General features: G+C 33.1%; 3 protein-coding genes across 13 annotated transcripts in view; 2 read left to right on the top strand and 1 right to left on the bottom strand.

Moving 5' to 3' along the window:
* Window positions 1-3066: 3066 nt before the first annotated feature.
* Window positions 3067-5544, bottom strand: LOC127071024 (venom serine protease-like). The gene is made up of 8 exons (XM_051009790.1): window positions 5433-5544; window positions 5067-5287; window positions 4726-4932; window positions 4439-4637; window positions 4149-4343; window positions 3928-4079; window positions 3692-3848; window positions 3067-3177 (listed from the first exon to the last, which is right to left on the bottom strand). The coding sequence occupies exons 1-8, from the start codon at window positions 5440-5442 to the stop codon at window positions 3152-3154; spliced, it is 1167 nt and encodes a 388-aa protein (XP_050865747.1). The 5' UTR covers window positions 5443-5544; the 3' UTR covers window positions 3067-3151.
* Window positions 5545-7593: 2049 nt separating this feature from the next.
* Window positions 7594-10461, top strand: LOC127071022 (centrosomal protein of 89 kDa-like). The gene is made up of 6 exons (XM_051009784.1): window positions 7594-7942; window positions 8076-8337; window positions 8409-9016; window positions 9075-9562; window positions 9655-9907; window positions 9973-10461. The coding sequence occupies exons 1-6, from the start codon at window positions 7874-7876 to the stop codon at window positions 10177-10179; spliced, it is 1887 nt and encodes a 628-aa protein (XP_050865741.1). The 5' UTR covers window positions 7594-7873; the 3' UTR covers window positions 10180-10461.
* Window positions 10462-12393: 1932 nt separating this feature from the next.
* LOC127071017 (microtubule-actin cross-linking factor 1) overlaps window positions 12394-16859 on the top strand; it is a 112025-nt gene continuing 107559 nt past the window's right edge. For 5 of the 11 annotated variants that reach the window (XM_051009753.1, XM_051009747.1, XM_051009752.1 and 2 more), the window contains exon 1: window positions 12395-13097. The gene's annotated coding sequence lies outside the window, so the exon portion shown is untranslated. Of the gene's footprint in view, window positions 13098-13502; window positions 13825-16859 lie in introns of those variants that run through there. The other 6 variants (XM_051009767.1, XM_051009766.1, XM_051009765.1 and 3 more) reach the window with 3 other exon arrangements.

Genomic DNA, 16859 nt, shown 5'->3' on the forward strand with positions numbered 1-16859 from the left:
ATGCAATATTTTGAACGCGTAAAAAAAAATGTATATCCGCTTTAACGTGACTATAAACTATTTATTCAATTTAAAAGAAATTTAAAAGCAACCACGTATTTATAAACAATGAAAAATATTTACTCCTTATCTACGGATATATCGAATATAGATTGAAAGAGCAGCAAAATAATGTATAATGCAATAGATTTGATAAGAACGCATCTACGTAACATGTCTGTCGATTCTCTTTTATTCATCAACCGTTTACGAGAACGTTACGTCCACGCGAGAGGATTTCTTGTCTTCGCCAATGTGGAAATGCATCGCGTGTTCCTGAGATTCAGAATTCTCTATACGACGTAGGTAGCTTCTGATAATAGATCGTGGACCAAATTGATTCGTTCTCGTATATTATATGGGTCAGGAGAACGCGTCATAGCGCCCAATCCTTCTAGAATAATATTTCCAATCGGAAATCATAAATATAATGTTATCATTTTGAGAAGAAAAGAAAGGAAAGAAAGCAAGAAAGATATCGAAAATAATTTAAACCAAGGAAATGATAATAAAAATAAAAAGAAATCGTCGTTGAAAGTTAGCTGAATTTTTCCTCTTCGACAGAGGAAAAAAAAAGAAAGAAAGAAAGAAAGAAATGAAAAGAGAAAGATTTCGTAATTTAGACAAAAAATGTCGAAGTCAAAGCAACGATAATAGTTCGACAATTTCGAGAATAAAAAATCAAGATGAATCGGAGAAAATTTGAAGGAAAACATAGAACGAAGTTTTGGCCTCGTTGAGATTTGTTCCAACCATTAAATAAATAAATAAAAAAAAAAAAATTAAAAAATTAAAAGATAAGGAAGATTACTTGCGACCCTCATTTCTCACCGTAATTTCAACTCTAATCTCTTTTCAATCGACCCTTCGTGACGTCATCAACACAGCCGTGTCTCTCTTTATCTTTCGATGGCAACGAGATGCATGCAGATGCATCATCCGACGTGCATACAGTAGCGGTCCATGGCAGCTTCGACCGATTACGTAAACGCTCGCGTAACCTTTCGACCTCGTCCTTCGTTCTTTTTTTCCCCTCTCCCTTCCACCTGATCGTCGACATAGCACCACCCACTCGAAGAGGTCTCTAACTTCGTTTATACGCCTGTATATACGATATCCATCTACTTTTTTATTTTATCACGCGAAGATCATGTTCCTCCGAATTTTCTTTTTATACGAGATAAGAAATATGCTAATTTGCACGTTCGTACGTACGTACGAATTTGTATTGATATATATATACGTGTGCGTGTGTTTATTTAATTAAATTGATAATTTACATTTAAATATTATCGAGCTAAATAAATAAAAGTATCTCAATTACGTTTATGCAAATTATTTCTTCTCGGCACGAATGTTATATTAATCCGAATCTTTTTTTGTTTCTTTTTCCTCGAGATATGAAATATTTCAGTTCATTCTTTCATTAATTTTGTCTCTTTTTATCTCTCTCTCTCTCTCTCTCTCTCTCTCTCTCTCTCTCTGATAATGTACGATGCTGCATAAAATCGATAATTTATACGTACACGTATAAATGCCATGAAATAATTAATCAGTATATCAAAGTATTTATTTTAATTAGTACCGGCCAAACAGATATTTATCAATATTTCGAGGTAATTCGATGAAAGGAAATTGATTCATTTCATTTCATATTCCATTTTCTTTTAGTGTTTCGAAGTGATATCGTGAAAGAAAATAAACATGGATTTGATTTTCCTTATATAAGATAGAATAACGTGTTATATAAATCAGGATTTCTCAATTCGTATAATTTCAAGCTGACTGGGCAGCAGTCGGTCGAAGATTCGACGAAAGCAGGGTGTAAGAAAAAGAACGCGATGAAGTAAGTGAGGAACACGATGACCAGACAACTACATATGTACTTCGTCATGAGGCTAGCGCCGGCCTTGTCTACCCCAGTCGTCTAATAGTTCAAGCACGATGCTTTTATTAATCGGGGGAACTGTTCGATGTTAAAGATTGATAAGCGTCGGTTATTCGTAAATTTTCATTCCTAGAATATATTTTAATTTTTTATTTCGATTAATAAATCCTCATCTCCGTCTCGCACGATTATTTAACACATATATATATTTTTTTTTTGCTTTAAAGACTTTTCTGTCAAACACTTTTATCGTGAAATTATTTCGTTTATTATTTACTCTTTTATTTTTAATCATTTCGTCGTCATTAAGGTTTTTATTAATGAATTGAATATCGACGTATATATTTATTAGGAAGAAGTAACAAGAATCTTGTATCAAGTGGAAATTACTTAACGACATAGATCATTTAATAATACAAGTGGCTTGAAGGTTCGTTGACGTAATCGTATACGTAGTAGGTACAGACTGCGGAAGCCCTTCCCTATTCCGATCTACGTCACATCCTCATTCGCGAACTTAGCAATAACGAGGCATTGTTTACTGGACAATCAATGTTGTTGCCTTCTCTTGATTCAAGATAATCTCTATTAAGGACGTAGTTTTTATCAAGTCAAAAGAATTAGGAATCAGCTGATTGCTCCAAATAACTTCAAATTTCAGTTAATTATCATCATTATTTTTTCTTCTGTTTTTTTTTCTAATTTAGGTATTAAAAGAAAAAAATTAAGATCGTAGAATCAGAGTCAAGATCATAAAACGAAAACGTAGTTCGAACGTAAGATCTAGATATTTCTCGATTCGGCGATCATTTTTTTGAATTTCTTCAAAAATGAAATTTTGTTGGTTTCGCGTATGAAACGCTTACATGTAAGTTAATATCTTCAAATATCCGGTCGTTAACGCGTTCAATTTACACTTATGTTAGAGTAAGAGTTAAATCGCGCCACGCAGTTTCTATCGGACCCTATTGCTCCTCGGAGCCTTAAACGCATGATCGAGAATATCGAGCGCAAAGCAGATCAGGGTCGTGACCTCGATCGTCACGAACGACATCGCTAAACACCCACTTCAAATTCCGTGTTAAGAAAATTTATTTGATACCTACATCAAAAATACATATTTTCCATTTTAACTGTTCATATATATATATATATATATATATATATATATATATATATATATACACACACACACACACACACATATGCGATCCGAGTCCTCCTTTAATACACCTGACAGTATGTTTCACCTACGAACAAAAAACATAGCTGTAAATATAGCGATCATTCTCTTAGGCACACTTTTGACAAGACAAATGATAATATTTGTAAATAATGAAATAATATAACGTAGATCGTTCCAACGTTACGCGACGATATACGTATTCATATATTTATAGATTCGTAAATAAGATTTAATATAAAATTGTATTTGTCTAAAGAGTTAAAAATTTATACGATATAAAGTATATCGATATAAAGATATTTGCACAATATGAATGAATGAACAATGTTAATAATTACATTAATGATGTTTGAATCAATGAATTATATAATAGTAGATTCTATGACAAGGTAAATTGATAAGATATCTTCTTTTTTATCGAGTTAGAAATTAAATCGCATCGATGGACGAAAAGATTAAAAATGATCTGTCTTTCTTCATTATTTGTACAGATAATGAGGAATATAATATTGAAAGATATTATTTGGGCGTTGTCGAGTCACGTCCGTCGTTATCGAATTGGAATAAGAGAATCTTACCGGGAGTCGATTTCATAATAAAATCCAAATAATTGGTGATTCTCGTATTAACACCAGGTTTTTCATCGGCACAGGTTGAACCATAACTGATTATTCCAAGATCGAAAATGAGATTGCTTCTTGGATTTTGCCATAATATTGGGCCACCACTGTCGAACTATACGATCAAAACGTATAAGGATTATTTTATTTTATTTATTTAATGATCGAGGAAGATCGATCGATCAAATTCATACCTGACAAGCATCCTTTCCCTCATCATATGTACAAATCTGATTAGATGTGATATTAGGATACTTCTGATCACATTTCTTCTGTGTTATAACATGCAAATTAACTTTCATCAATACTTCAGACTTGGGACCACTAAAACTCGTTGTACCCCAACCTGCGAAAATTATTTTATAAAATTTGAGATAGATTAAATGAATATAGATGATATTATGTTGATACCGACCTAAGGCTGTAACAAGTTGATTGGTAAAATTTCGTTGCATGTAATAAAACGGAAGACACGCAGGACCGACTCTCATGGAATATTCAAACTTCGTTTGCGATTTAATAATCGCTATATCGTTATTTTTTGGCTGATATTTCGGATGTATGATTATTTCTTTGACGAGATGAACTTTAGTTACATTTGTTTCGCTACCTAAATATTAAATAAAAGTAAAAACATAATGATGAAATAGATTTCTTTTCAATAGAAATTATTTTCTTATTGAAATATTTTCATTGTTTTTGGACCTGTCGTTACGTTATGTTCTCCAACAATGATTCCTATATCATCAGGATCTTCTCTCCGAACGCAATGACCTGCCGTTAGTACATGTCGCGGAGATATTATAGTTGCACCACAAAATAGAATACGCGTGTGAAAATTTACAATGCCAGCCATCATAGGATATTCGTTTACTCCTGTTTCAATACCGCCTACGATTCTCGACTGTAAACGAACAATATATGCGATAAGAACGTTGATAGATCATTGAATGAACGAATCATTGATGAGATTATATCCTTCCTTTACCTACCGGATTCTTCCAACCGCATCTACAACTATCTTCGACCATTCTGAGATCACATCGAAATTTGCCTCCGTAAGTATTGTATCTCGAATGAAATAATATAGTCATTTCCGATGATATCGATTCCACTACGAAAGAATCCAATCCACAAAAAACGTACTCGATACCATCGCCGACTTTGACTTTTATATAATCCATTGAACAATTCACACTCTATCGACAACGAAATTTATTTATTAAATTTGTTTGATTTAGATATATTTTTTCTTTCTTTTTTTTTTAGGAAAGTTCAGTAGATCGTCGATTCTTTCCTGTTGAATTTTTTAGATAGTAAAGTTGGATCTTACCGGAGGAACGTCGAAAAACGAACAATTCAATTTAACTCGTGTATTACTCTTAGCTCTCCATCGACAATTATGTTGACCTAAGTAATAATCTGGATAATTAGGATTATATACATAATAATTACGCCCTGGTTCTAATTGTTGGAAGTAATCACAATCGGAATCGACAGCGTCCTCAGATTCCACGATACCAAGTAACATGCAAAGCAATGGAATAAAAGTGCCTGTAAGTAAAACGTTTATTTAAAAAAAAAATAAATAAATAAATAAATGGAAAAAGAATAAAATTAACGAAACAAACGAACGAAGAAGAGAAAGGCACATGAATAGGGAATAAAAATGATACGAAAATTTCGGTTTTGAAAATACCTAGCTTCATGGCGATGGTGGTCCGAAGAAAAAAAAAACAAAGTAATAGAACACCCCTGGTTCTATGAATGAAGAGACCGAAACGATATCTGTAACGTTCCTTCCTGTTCCGTTGTTTTTTATATTCTAACGAAAATAATCGTTACAGCGTTAAAAGCGATAATTTCGTGAACAGCACTATCGCGACTCCCTCCGTTATCACAATAATAACCCGTTCTAGTGAATAAACGTAGATTTACGGCGGTAAGGACAAATATTTTTTCACGCAGTTGTGCATATATTTACTAATTTCTTTTTTCACACCTACACGCATATCCACTAATCCATTTTCATCGCCGGTATAATATTTTTGAGACTAACACTAACACTAAGACGGACTTATTATCTTATTATCAATTTTTATTTGCATTAATAAGGTCACTGATCTACATTTACTTCAGGCACGTTTAATCTTTATTAATATTTTTTTTTTATTTGAAAGCAAAAAAAAAAGAGAAAAGAAAAAAGAAGATTAGCGCTATTACTATTATTTTTTATTTACTACTATTACAATTTGTAATTGCATTACTACTATTACTTTATATTTGCCATTTCTTTCTTCGTTCACAAAAAGATCCAAAGCATTAATAATTTTTATTAGCAATTTTATGACGGTCGAATTAATAATTACGTTTCAACGAACTTTTCATCGGTAGATAATAAAACGAGATATCCTTGAATAAATAATTCTTTTTTAAGACGACTAATATTAGTTCTTTTGTAAGTACGATATAAATTCAAGTATTTTGTAATCGTTTGTACCGAGTAGAAGACAATTTCAATCTAAAGAGTAGATTAACCATAAACTTAAAACGTTGATATTGACAAATGATAAGACTTCTTTCGTTTGTTTTTCTACTTTTTTATTTTTTCATTTTTTTTAAATATTTAACGTAGAAATGGAGGACGACGCGTCGAAGGACTTGTAAGTACTCTTTATCATCAAGACAATGTAATTATCTCTTTAACGAAACTTGGAAATTAGGACTAAACCATTTAATTCTAAAAAAAGACATTCCATTAATTATTAATGCAACAAGCATTTATTATTAGCAATAAACAGAAAAAATTTGTAAACAAGAAGTGCGACGTGTGGTTTAATCGATGTACGAATAGTTGATCTTCATTTTTCCATTCTATTTTTTCCTTCTTTCTTTCCTTAAATTTTTTTTTTTTTTTTTTTTTTGTTCAAAGATAATACTAATGATGCAAAAGTAGCAAGTTAAATATTTCCTGAATCGATTATGGTTGTTGTTTTTCAAAGTGAAGACGTATCTCGAGGGTCAAACTATTGCGTGCAAATTTGTCCCTTGTCAAGAAGGAATACTTACGAAACCTACGTGTTCGTAACGCAAAACGTAAATCCTAACTTAATGACGTGATTTAAGCCAATAACTGGGTTTGCAATAAATCCAACGTTATTTTGAAGTTACTTTTATTTAAAAGAAGTCGTAACGAATGCTGACTTACTACTTTCGTAAATATAAAGTAAGGAAAAACTTTTTTTTCTCGTGAAGAAGTTAAAAAAGCAAATGTTCTTTCGTTATTTCACATTTCAAGTTTTCTTACATCGTAATATATTTATATATGTATTCATATTCTTGTAAAAACAAATTCTTTTCCTACTAAATAGTTGAAAGAAGAGATAATTTGTTATTCACAACGTACGTATACTATATTATCAAGTTGAAAATTATTAAAGATACACAAAAAATTTTAATTTTTTTTACTTGTGTTTTTCGCAATAACGCTAATAACACTGATAACATTGGTTATCATTTTATAATTTACCGGCAAATAGATCGTTAAATAAACAGCTTTAAAAGTTCATTTTATTTTTTTAAGTGTATTTTTTGTATAACGTATCAAGACATTTAATTTGTTTTTCGTAGAATTGTTTGGTTTTGCGCTCTTGTCGAATTTCCCGCTGTATTGTTCTGACATGTACTACGTAAGTCAGTACATTCATAGAAAAATAGTTTTTATTTATATTTATTGTATATTTAGATATTTCAAAGATCTGATAAGTTGATAATATTCGTAGAAATTTAATTTATACGTTGATAAAAAATTTCAATCGTTTTAAATTGCTGAGCACTTAGCAAAATAAACGTGTTCGTCTTCCTAACAATTTCTCAAGTGGCTCCCTCTAAGATAAAAGTATCCTTCTTCTTAAGCGTTGAATTGTGTTGATCATAATACTGGATTTGTCAACGTTGCCATGGTAGTTGCTTGCAATAATAAACCTAATATCCGGATTCGTCTTCAAACAGAAATAATGCAAGGTGTGAACAAAGTATTTTGGATAGCTTGGAATATAACATGAACGACTTACTTCTGCGACTTACTTCTGGAAATCATCAGCATTACTTTCCATTTTTATCCTATAAAACGTATCGATAATGTCTTATTTTTGTGGGACTCTATCCGATGATAAAGAGGATACTATGGAGAAGCATGGTGTGGTTAAGGTAATGCGTTTAGTCCAAAACAGAGGTAACAATATAAATAGCATCTAGTCTAAGCGTTATAATATGTTCTAATCGATAGAAAAAAATATTGTAATAGTTTATAGAAACAATGCTAATTTATCTATTATTATAGCATAGTAAACAGAAGGGAAGAACTACCGATGAGATCGAACCGGTTCATGGATTAACCTATTGTCGTAGGAAAGCTACTAAAACGCGTCATTCTAATAAAGGGAAAGTTAAGTTGGACGATTTATCGTTCAACGATAAGAGCGATGATAAAATAAGTTCTCCGAAAAGTAAGAGCAGGCGTCATCTTCGTAAAGAGATTGAAAGACTGATGGAAGAGAATCATATGTTACTGATAAAATTAGAAGATTTCAATGCAACGTCAGGTAGCTTCAAAATGATTCATAAACTTTAACTTCCGTAATCTATATAAGGTAAGATAATTTTGATGTTTCAGACAATAGAGAGGAACAGAAGGATAAAGATAAATTAATATTTAAAATACGCGATAAGTATCACAAATTAGCACAGGAATATGAACGTGTTCAACAGCAATGCGAAGAATCCAATGTTCTTTTGAAGCAAAAAGAAACGGAATATAGACAATTGCACGTTCATCATGAAGAATCCACTCAGGTTTTCCAACAATTAGAAAAAACAAAAGATAGTTTATTAAATCTTAATCAGAAATTAAAATCTGAAAATGTTCAATTAAAGGAAGACATCGTGCTTCTGAAAAAAGTAATTTATCAATTAAATACAGAATTAGAAAGGTATCAGGACAAACTCAGGTTATGTGGACAAGTTATACCTTTGCAATATAGTACTAGCACAATGAACGACGTAGAAATATCTAGAGAAAATAAAAAAATGTTAGAATCTTGGGGCAATGTAGATCTACACGCTTTGGCTCCACTTTTAAATGCTTATCAAGAGAATATAACAGAAAAAAAAGAACTGATAAGCAAGTACGAACAAGAACTCAATGATTTTACCGGCAGATGTAAGGAAATTATTTCAGAAAACGAATTTTTACAAAAGGAACTGGAAAATTCTAAATCGAAGGTATTATAAAAATAAAAGTATTTATTCATTACTATTTATTTCAATGTAAACTCTATAGTGTAATAGGTACATAGAAGAGATAAAGCAAATTTCAAACGACGCAGCTTTGATCAAGGAACAAAATGATACAGTGACGCAGCAAGCTGTACATCACAAACAGAAACTTCAAGAATTACAATCTTTGTACGAAAGGAAGATAGAATCTTTGACTCAAGAAAATAAAAGTCTGCATAAAGAAGTCGTAACTTATAAAACGGAATTAAGTAATCTTCAAGGAAAATATAAAATAGTAAATGAAGGTTATGAAATGTTGAAAAGTAATAGCGATAAAACAATGCCGGTACATGTACATGTTGCAGCAGTAGATGAATGTAAAAGATTGTTCGAAGAATTGAAATTGCAGTACGAATCGGAGAAAAAAAAACTAACTACTCGTATCAAACAATTGGAGGAATCTCTACCGGACAATGAGAAACAACTCGTAACAGTAACAGCGGAGCGAAATCATTTAAAAAATCTAACGAAAACGTTAGAACGCGATCTAAAGTAATCGGAACGAATTAAATGGCGTATAGCATAAGTAAATCTTGTTGGGATTACTTTATTTAAAGACTACTTCTTCTCCTTTTTTTTTTCAGACGTACTCAGCATAAATTAACGAACGTACAAAATATAGTATACTCCATACAAATTTCACGCGACTCGTTCAAAAGACAATTGAATAAAACCACTGCGTATTGCGAAAAGTTAGTATCAGAATACGAAAAAGTTATATCCGAGAAAGAAAAACTAACGAATTTGTTACATGAAAGAGAGAAAGAAAACGCGGATATTCAATACATAGGCGATAGTATCGCTCATAGAGTGGGTAACTTAAAAAGTCAATTGAACGTAAGTGCAAATTGTAATTTCAGTATCGTTATTGCAATAATTATAAAAACTACGCTATATCACAGGCTGTACAGAAGGACGCGAAGGATCAATTGGCAATGGTGGAAAGGCATATAAGAATACACGAAGTTGGAACTCATCAATTGAAATCTGAATATCGTCAAGAGGTACAACGGTTGAAACGTTTGCTTAAGCAAAAGGATGACGTTATAACTCAACTACGAAAAGAAAAAGAGAAACGAGCGTCTCAAGAAAATATTGAACTGGTTTGACAATATCGAGACCATTGGCAAAATGATTTAATTACCAGTTTAATAGTTGGAAGGCTTAAGCATAATTTTATTATCAAATTATATTGGTAATTTATACAATTTGATATTTCACCTTTGAATCGTAAAATTACGATTCCATTTTTGCAATCTGCAATAGACGAACGTAACTAGTTATTTACGATCTTGCAATGAACGTAATTACAGTGATTGCCTACGAAGTATAGGCTTGTATCGAATTAGTAATATCGTTCATTGAATAAAATTAAATTCTCATGCGTTCAATTCTTTTCCTCTTTTTTTTTTTTACTTTTCTATTTTTCTTCTCTCTTACATTAATCTCGATCGAGAGATAGCAATTGTTGGCAATCAATTTTAATCTTCCTCGTTAATAGAATATCACGTCCGGAATTCGTGCGACACAGTGAGACAGTGCCCACAGGGTCCAACACACGTAGGAAACGTCAGATTTTTACCGACGACATCACCTTTATTTAGTGGTGACATCAACCAACGCAAGTGGTCTCGAAGGTTACCAATTGCCACAGAGGGAGCAATGCTTGTTATTATAATTCTTTCTATGCAAGAAGAAACCGATAGCATTCATTATAGAAATGATCTCACGTGCATCTCATTTTTATGCAAGACTCGTACATTCATTTGCAAACGATCTGTCTCACCTTAGAGTTATATCTCAGAGAAGATAGTATTACGACTTGATAATTATCTTGGACTATTGACCTCGTTCCAAACTAGGAAAGAAGATTTATGCGAACTCGTGAAGTCTGGTTCACGTCAAAAAAAGAAAGAAAGAAAAAAAAATATCTTAGCCTTTAATCCGTAATATTTTCTTGTCAAGAGAAAAACATCTTTATTTATTGTTTCAAATTTACAAGTTTCGGTCATTTCATATTTTTAGGAGGTACGTCAACGAGTGAGAATATTAATTAGTTAACTGGAAATTTATCGTTAAAGGACAAAAAATGGCATATGTAATTTTATTGATCTTGATTTATCTTTTATAGGATTATTTCAGGCAATGATAACACTAGATCGTGGAAACTACGTTTCAATAGGGTATTGTAGAGAGATAAAATTATAAAAGAAGGTGAGGGGCAGAGAGCGAAGACAAACGGCCGTCCTAAATTCTAATATTACAAACAACCATGTTTCCTTCGTGGCGTCGACTCTTAAGCATATACGAAAGGTGCATTTACCTTAATGAAAACTACGTGCGGCTGTGTACACACCGCTCGATTATACTTTCCTCTTATTATACAGCTCGTATTAAAAAGAGCTCTCTTCGTTTACGTAAAACCATACTTTCTCGTATCTGTTTTTCTTTCTTTTTTTTTTTTCTTATTTCTCTCATAAGATAATATGTAAACGGAGAATCACACAGTTAAAAGAAACCCGTCGAAAAACGAGTCAGAAGAGTAGAATGATTTCGAAATGACTTTGACAAGCAGTCTAGGATAATACACTCGTGTTACTTGCCTTACCACGTTACATCGTTAAATTCCATCCATAAATAACACGAGTTTTAAACCGGTCGTCGAAGGACCAGTATGTGAAACGATTGACAATCTTAAGGAGTCATACGTGGGAAAAGTAGAAAAGAAAAAAAGCAGCTCGCTATCGACCCTTTTTCTTATCTTCCTCCTCTTTCACTTGTCACGATCCTGTTTTATTTTATTTCATTGAAATAACAAAAGTAGTAAATCATGGAATCCCATCTACTATTACATTATTTTTCAATGAATGTTTATTAAAGAAAAATACAAGTCTCGTGAGATACTCGTGTATATACAACGGGATATCGCTTCTTATCGTAAAGAAAATAAATATGCGTGAGAGACGACCGTCGAGACAGGTCAAACTCAATATCGACCAGGTTAAAATCACTTACATAATTCATTACAACAAGTTACAAAGATCATTCATAATTTTCCCTCGGCGAGATGGGACGAGGAAGTATCGCAGAATTCGTCCATGTAACGAAAGAAAGAAAGAAAGAGAAGGAACATACGTAACATATATATATATATATATATATATATATATGTAAAACACGGTCCAGAGAAGGACAAAAGTATGGTAGAGTAAGTGGGGTAGGGAGAGGGAGAGAGAGGAAGAGATAAGGAGTGGGGATGGCGCGCTCGTCGGTCGGGTTGACAGGTTCGGGCGTATTCGGTCAGTCTCGTGCGTTTCCGCGTGAAGGCAAAATGTCGTCTGCTAGGCGCGTCGTCTGGCACCGGGTCGCATTCGTGACGCAAAGATCGCCGTGATAAGTGATAAGAGAAGTAGAGTTCGGTGTGTATGAGTGCCGCGTGGTTAGTTTTCGACGGTTAAGCGTCGTTGTATCGTGTGTTTTTATCGATTTAAGATATTGTGATTAATAGAAGATATATATATATATATGTGTGTGTGTATATGTATCGAAAAGAAAAACATAGGAAATATATATCGGTGAGTTTTCAGCGAGGGACAACAACACAACTTGGACGAGGAGAAGTAGGAGTATAGGAGTAGGAGAAGGAGGAATTTGTGAATGATAATGCAAACGTGACATCGTCGATATCGTTTCGGTTATATTTCCTTTTTTTCCCCTAAAAACAACACAACGTCGAAAACTAAGAGGAGCTGGAGGAGAAGAAAGAAGAGGAGGAAGTGGAAGAATAAAAGAGGAAAGTAACGAAATATATAACGACAACGACAAGAACTACGGTGTTCCGAACGACTCCATGCCCTTCTACGAAGATAAGACATCCTCGTCATCGTCGTCATCGTTGTTGTTGTCGTCGTTGTCGTCGTTGTCGTCGTCGTCGTCGTCGTCGTCGTTTCGCGGCACGAGGCACCGCCGACTACGAGATGCGCGACGAATAACGGCGCATCTTCGACCACTTTACAGGAGTTCGAACGTAAGTTTAGAATCGTTATATATACATAAATATACGTATACATGTACATTTATATCTGTGCATGGATATGTACGTAGCTAGAATTGCGTAGATAACAATTACTAAATTGAAATCCCTTTTGTGGTGGGGAGGAGCGACACCTGTCTCCGTCTCTGTTCGATCGAACATGCCGGCCGATCGTATCTTGTTTCTTCCTATATCTATCTCTTTCTCTCTCTCTCTCTCTCTCTCTCTCTCTCTTTTCCTAGCCTCAATACCCAGCTTTAGTTCTCTCTTTCTTTCTTTTTCTCTCTCTTCCTTTCTTTCCCACGATATAACATAACGAATCTTTTTCCTACTACATATACTCTCCTCGTCGAAGAGAGGAAACTCGCGATTTTTAGTTGAAACGAGAGTTGAGGAGGCGCTGCTGTCGCAAAGAACGCGACCATGTTTTGCATCGTACGGACGACGACGACGACATCGACGACGAGGAGCAAACGCTCCTTCGTCCTTCCTCCTCGCCTACTCACGCACGCTTCCCGGCCGTTGCCTCCTTCGAGGGTGAGAAGCATCGTTCCCTCTCTCCTTCAAAGAAGATTCACTCGACCAAAGATTCCCGCTCGAAACGTTTGCTACGTTTCTCTCGGATATAATTTCCAAATAATTCCTTCGAATCTTTTTTCCCGAAAATTCTCGAAAATCCGTTATGAGGATAGCCGAAATTCGATGCCAGCGCCATTTTCTCGTACGTATAGATATCTCTCTCTTTCTATGTATATATATATATTTGTGTATACATATTCCTTTCTTTTTCTTTTTCTATATTATTTTTAACAAATTCATGGACATTTTTTTCATACGTATATTTATTACTCGTAAGTTAGGTTTATTGCTTGAATATCAAATAAGATATTTTCTACGTTTTAACCTGAATTTGGAATATGGACCGTGTATGTACATACCTAGCGTGTAGGACGTACTCGACCCTCTTTTTTAACGGTCCCGGCGAGTGCACTCGTATGGGAACAATGTATGTCGCGCGCGCGCTTTTTAAAAAAACTTTTTCGTCTATGATAAGGCACGTGCCATATTAATTTATAATATCAATACGTTTTATAGCTGTTACGAAACCTACATACATACATATATATATATATATATATATATATATATATATATATATGATTGTAGGGTTAGAATTAATTAGAACGTAATTACTTGATAATTTGCTCATCCTTCTTCGTTGTTGTGCAATTTGATATTACAATCGAAATTAATCCTATATATACTTTTAATAATGATAGGTATAAAGAATTTATTTTTAGAATATTTCTTTATTAATTAATATTAAGTAATTACCTACAAGTAATTAATATAATTGTCTTTTAAGTGTCGACATAATTTTATAAATAAGGATTTAGTCGCATTTTGCAATGATATTGCAAACACAAGCATCTGATGAAATCATATATCTCTCGTAAAGAGGTTTACGACTATGGGTCAGTCTGCCAGAAAGCATCGACTTGGCCCTGTTCTACTTGTACGCTTCTGTCCTCTTAATCTCCAGCTCTTATATAACGCCTGAGGATTCTAGAAATGAAACCTCCCTCTATCTCGTACTTTTTTTAATTCTTAACTTCGCGTAAATTTTATATTTATTTTTTATTTAGAATTTTTTATCTATCACTCTCTCTCTCTCTCATTCCAACCACTTCGATATATTTTTTTTTTTAATCGAATATATATTTCTTTAGATAAGAAAAAAAAACGAAATTTTATCAACAAATTAGAATTAATTTTCTTTTGCCAAGAAACGAAAAACTAGTTTTAGTTTTAAAACGATTCGACCCTAGCAACTACTACTTAGCGAGCAGTTATTAATAAGCGAACCATTTAAGATATTTAACTCGGCTGATAGTTGACACACTACACTATCTTTTCGTATAACTTTCTATTAACTATTTCAAAAATCTTCGGTATCGTTATATTATCGTGATAGTAAAAATTATTAACTAAGCAAAAAATAACAAATAGATGGACGATTATTCGTTCTTAATCGTTATAACTTTTTTTTTAAAGATAAAAATAAGAGACAACAATTCGTACATTTTATATTATATAGAGAAATATTCGAATGTAATTATATGTTATCAATTGTACATCGTTAATGCGTTAGAACGAATATTCAGGAAATACTGAATCTTATTGCCAAAAAATATTGATTGGTATAGTTATTATAGTTTAAAACGCGAACATGCCTTGACCTTTTCGAATTTACGAAGTAAAGTAAGAAGAGCAATAAAGCTTTTGGTATGTAGGAAATCGATGAAGACTACTATCATCGTTAGAGGAAGAGAAAGAGAGAGAGAGAAAGAGAAGTACTAACGATTTCATACATAGCAAAATAGGAAAAGTTTCGAAAGACGAAAGTTTCGTGACCGTGACGGTCGACATTTCGTGCACGACTCATGTACACGCGAATACATTGGAAACATTGCTGATTATTACCCCACGAACTTGTTTAAATGGATAATGTTTTATCCAGACGCGTTGCTCGTTATTGCGATATCGATTGTGGAACTTTAATTGACCGTTAACGCGTCAGAAAAAACAAGATTTTACATGGGTGACTCACACAACTCCTTTCAATTTTTTTTTTATCACTTTTACTTTTATTTTCTATTTTTTTTTCTTTGATACTGTTTTGACGAATAACAAGAAAGATAAGCGGCGAGAAAGAGACGGAGAGAGGGTAGATTCACTGCGTCTGATTATCCAGAAAAATACTATAAATATTTGCGAGTTTGAAGGTGTTGAAGTTTATGAAAGAAACCATGGAGTGTTTTATGAATGAAAGTAGTCAGTGGTTCTTAAAAGTAAATTTCTCGGATTCAACAAATTATCGTTATTTCGTATTGAATATTTATTTCGATATCTTTGTAGAAAAGAGAGAAAAGAAAAATTGTATCGTAGACGAATACACGTATAAATGAATTTATATCTTTTAGAGGGATATTTATTGAAGATAAAAATAAGGTTGTTTTTTCTTTTTTTGTTTTCTTTTTCTTTTTCTTCGATTCATTATTGGTACAGCTAAGGGATACAATATTTCTCTATATACAAAGTTATGTGTATTATTATTTCGTAGAAACGAGAAGTGTTAAAAGAACCACTGAGTGAGTATAATGGATACTTTGGCGTTGAACAGACGAAGTTCAAACAAACGAGAAAAGGGCGCCGGAAGTCGTTGGACTCTTGGTGTGGATTGGGGTGAGAAAGCTTCCATGGTCTTTGTTCTATAAAAAGACACGAGAGTGAGAGAGGAAAGCATTATTTCTTACCTTTCCCATTGGCTATTACGTTCGCTTGTTATTCTGACCGAAACGAGCAGCCTAAATTCGAAGAAATTTCCGGCTACGCGAGAGAGGTCACAAATAAGAAACACGCGAAGGAGAAGGATAAAATTTCTTAACAAGTCAAATAAGTTAAACGCAGTTTTTCTTTGTGCAGAAAGCAATAACAAAATGAGGGAGAAAGAGAGAAAGAAAGAGAGAGAAAGAAAAATTGTTTTGGTGAAGCCGGAGGCATTGTTTATTTTGTTTCGAACGAAGAAGTGAAAAAAGATAGAACAATGGAAGCAGAATTATATTTATAAATAATTTAACTTTATATGTGTATATATATCTGTGTATTTGTAATACTTACCATAGGATAATTAGGTGAGGATAATTTATTTAATATTAGATAGATATGAATATAATATATATCTATAAAAGTATA

Source organism: Vespula vulgaris, chromosome 20 (assembly GCF_905475345.1).
Source record: "Vespula vulgaris chromosome 20, iyVesVulg1.1, whole genome shotgun sequence".
Lineage (NCBI taxonomy): Eukaryota > Metazoa > Arthropoda > Insecta > Hymenoptera > Vespidae > Vespula > Vespula vulgaris.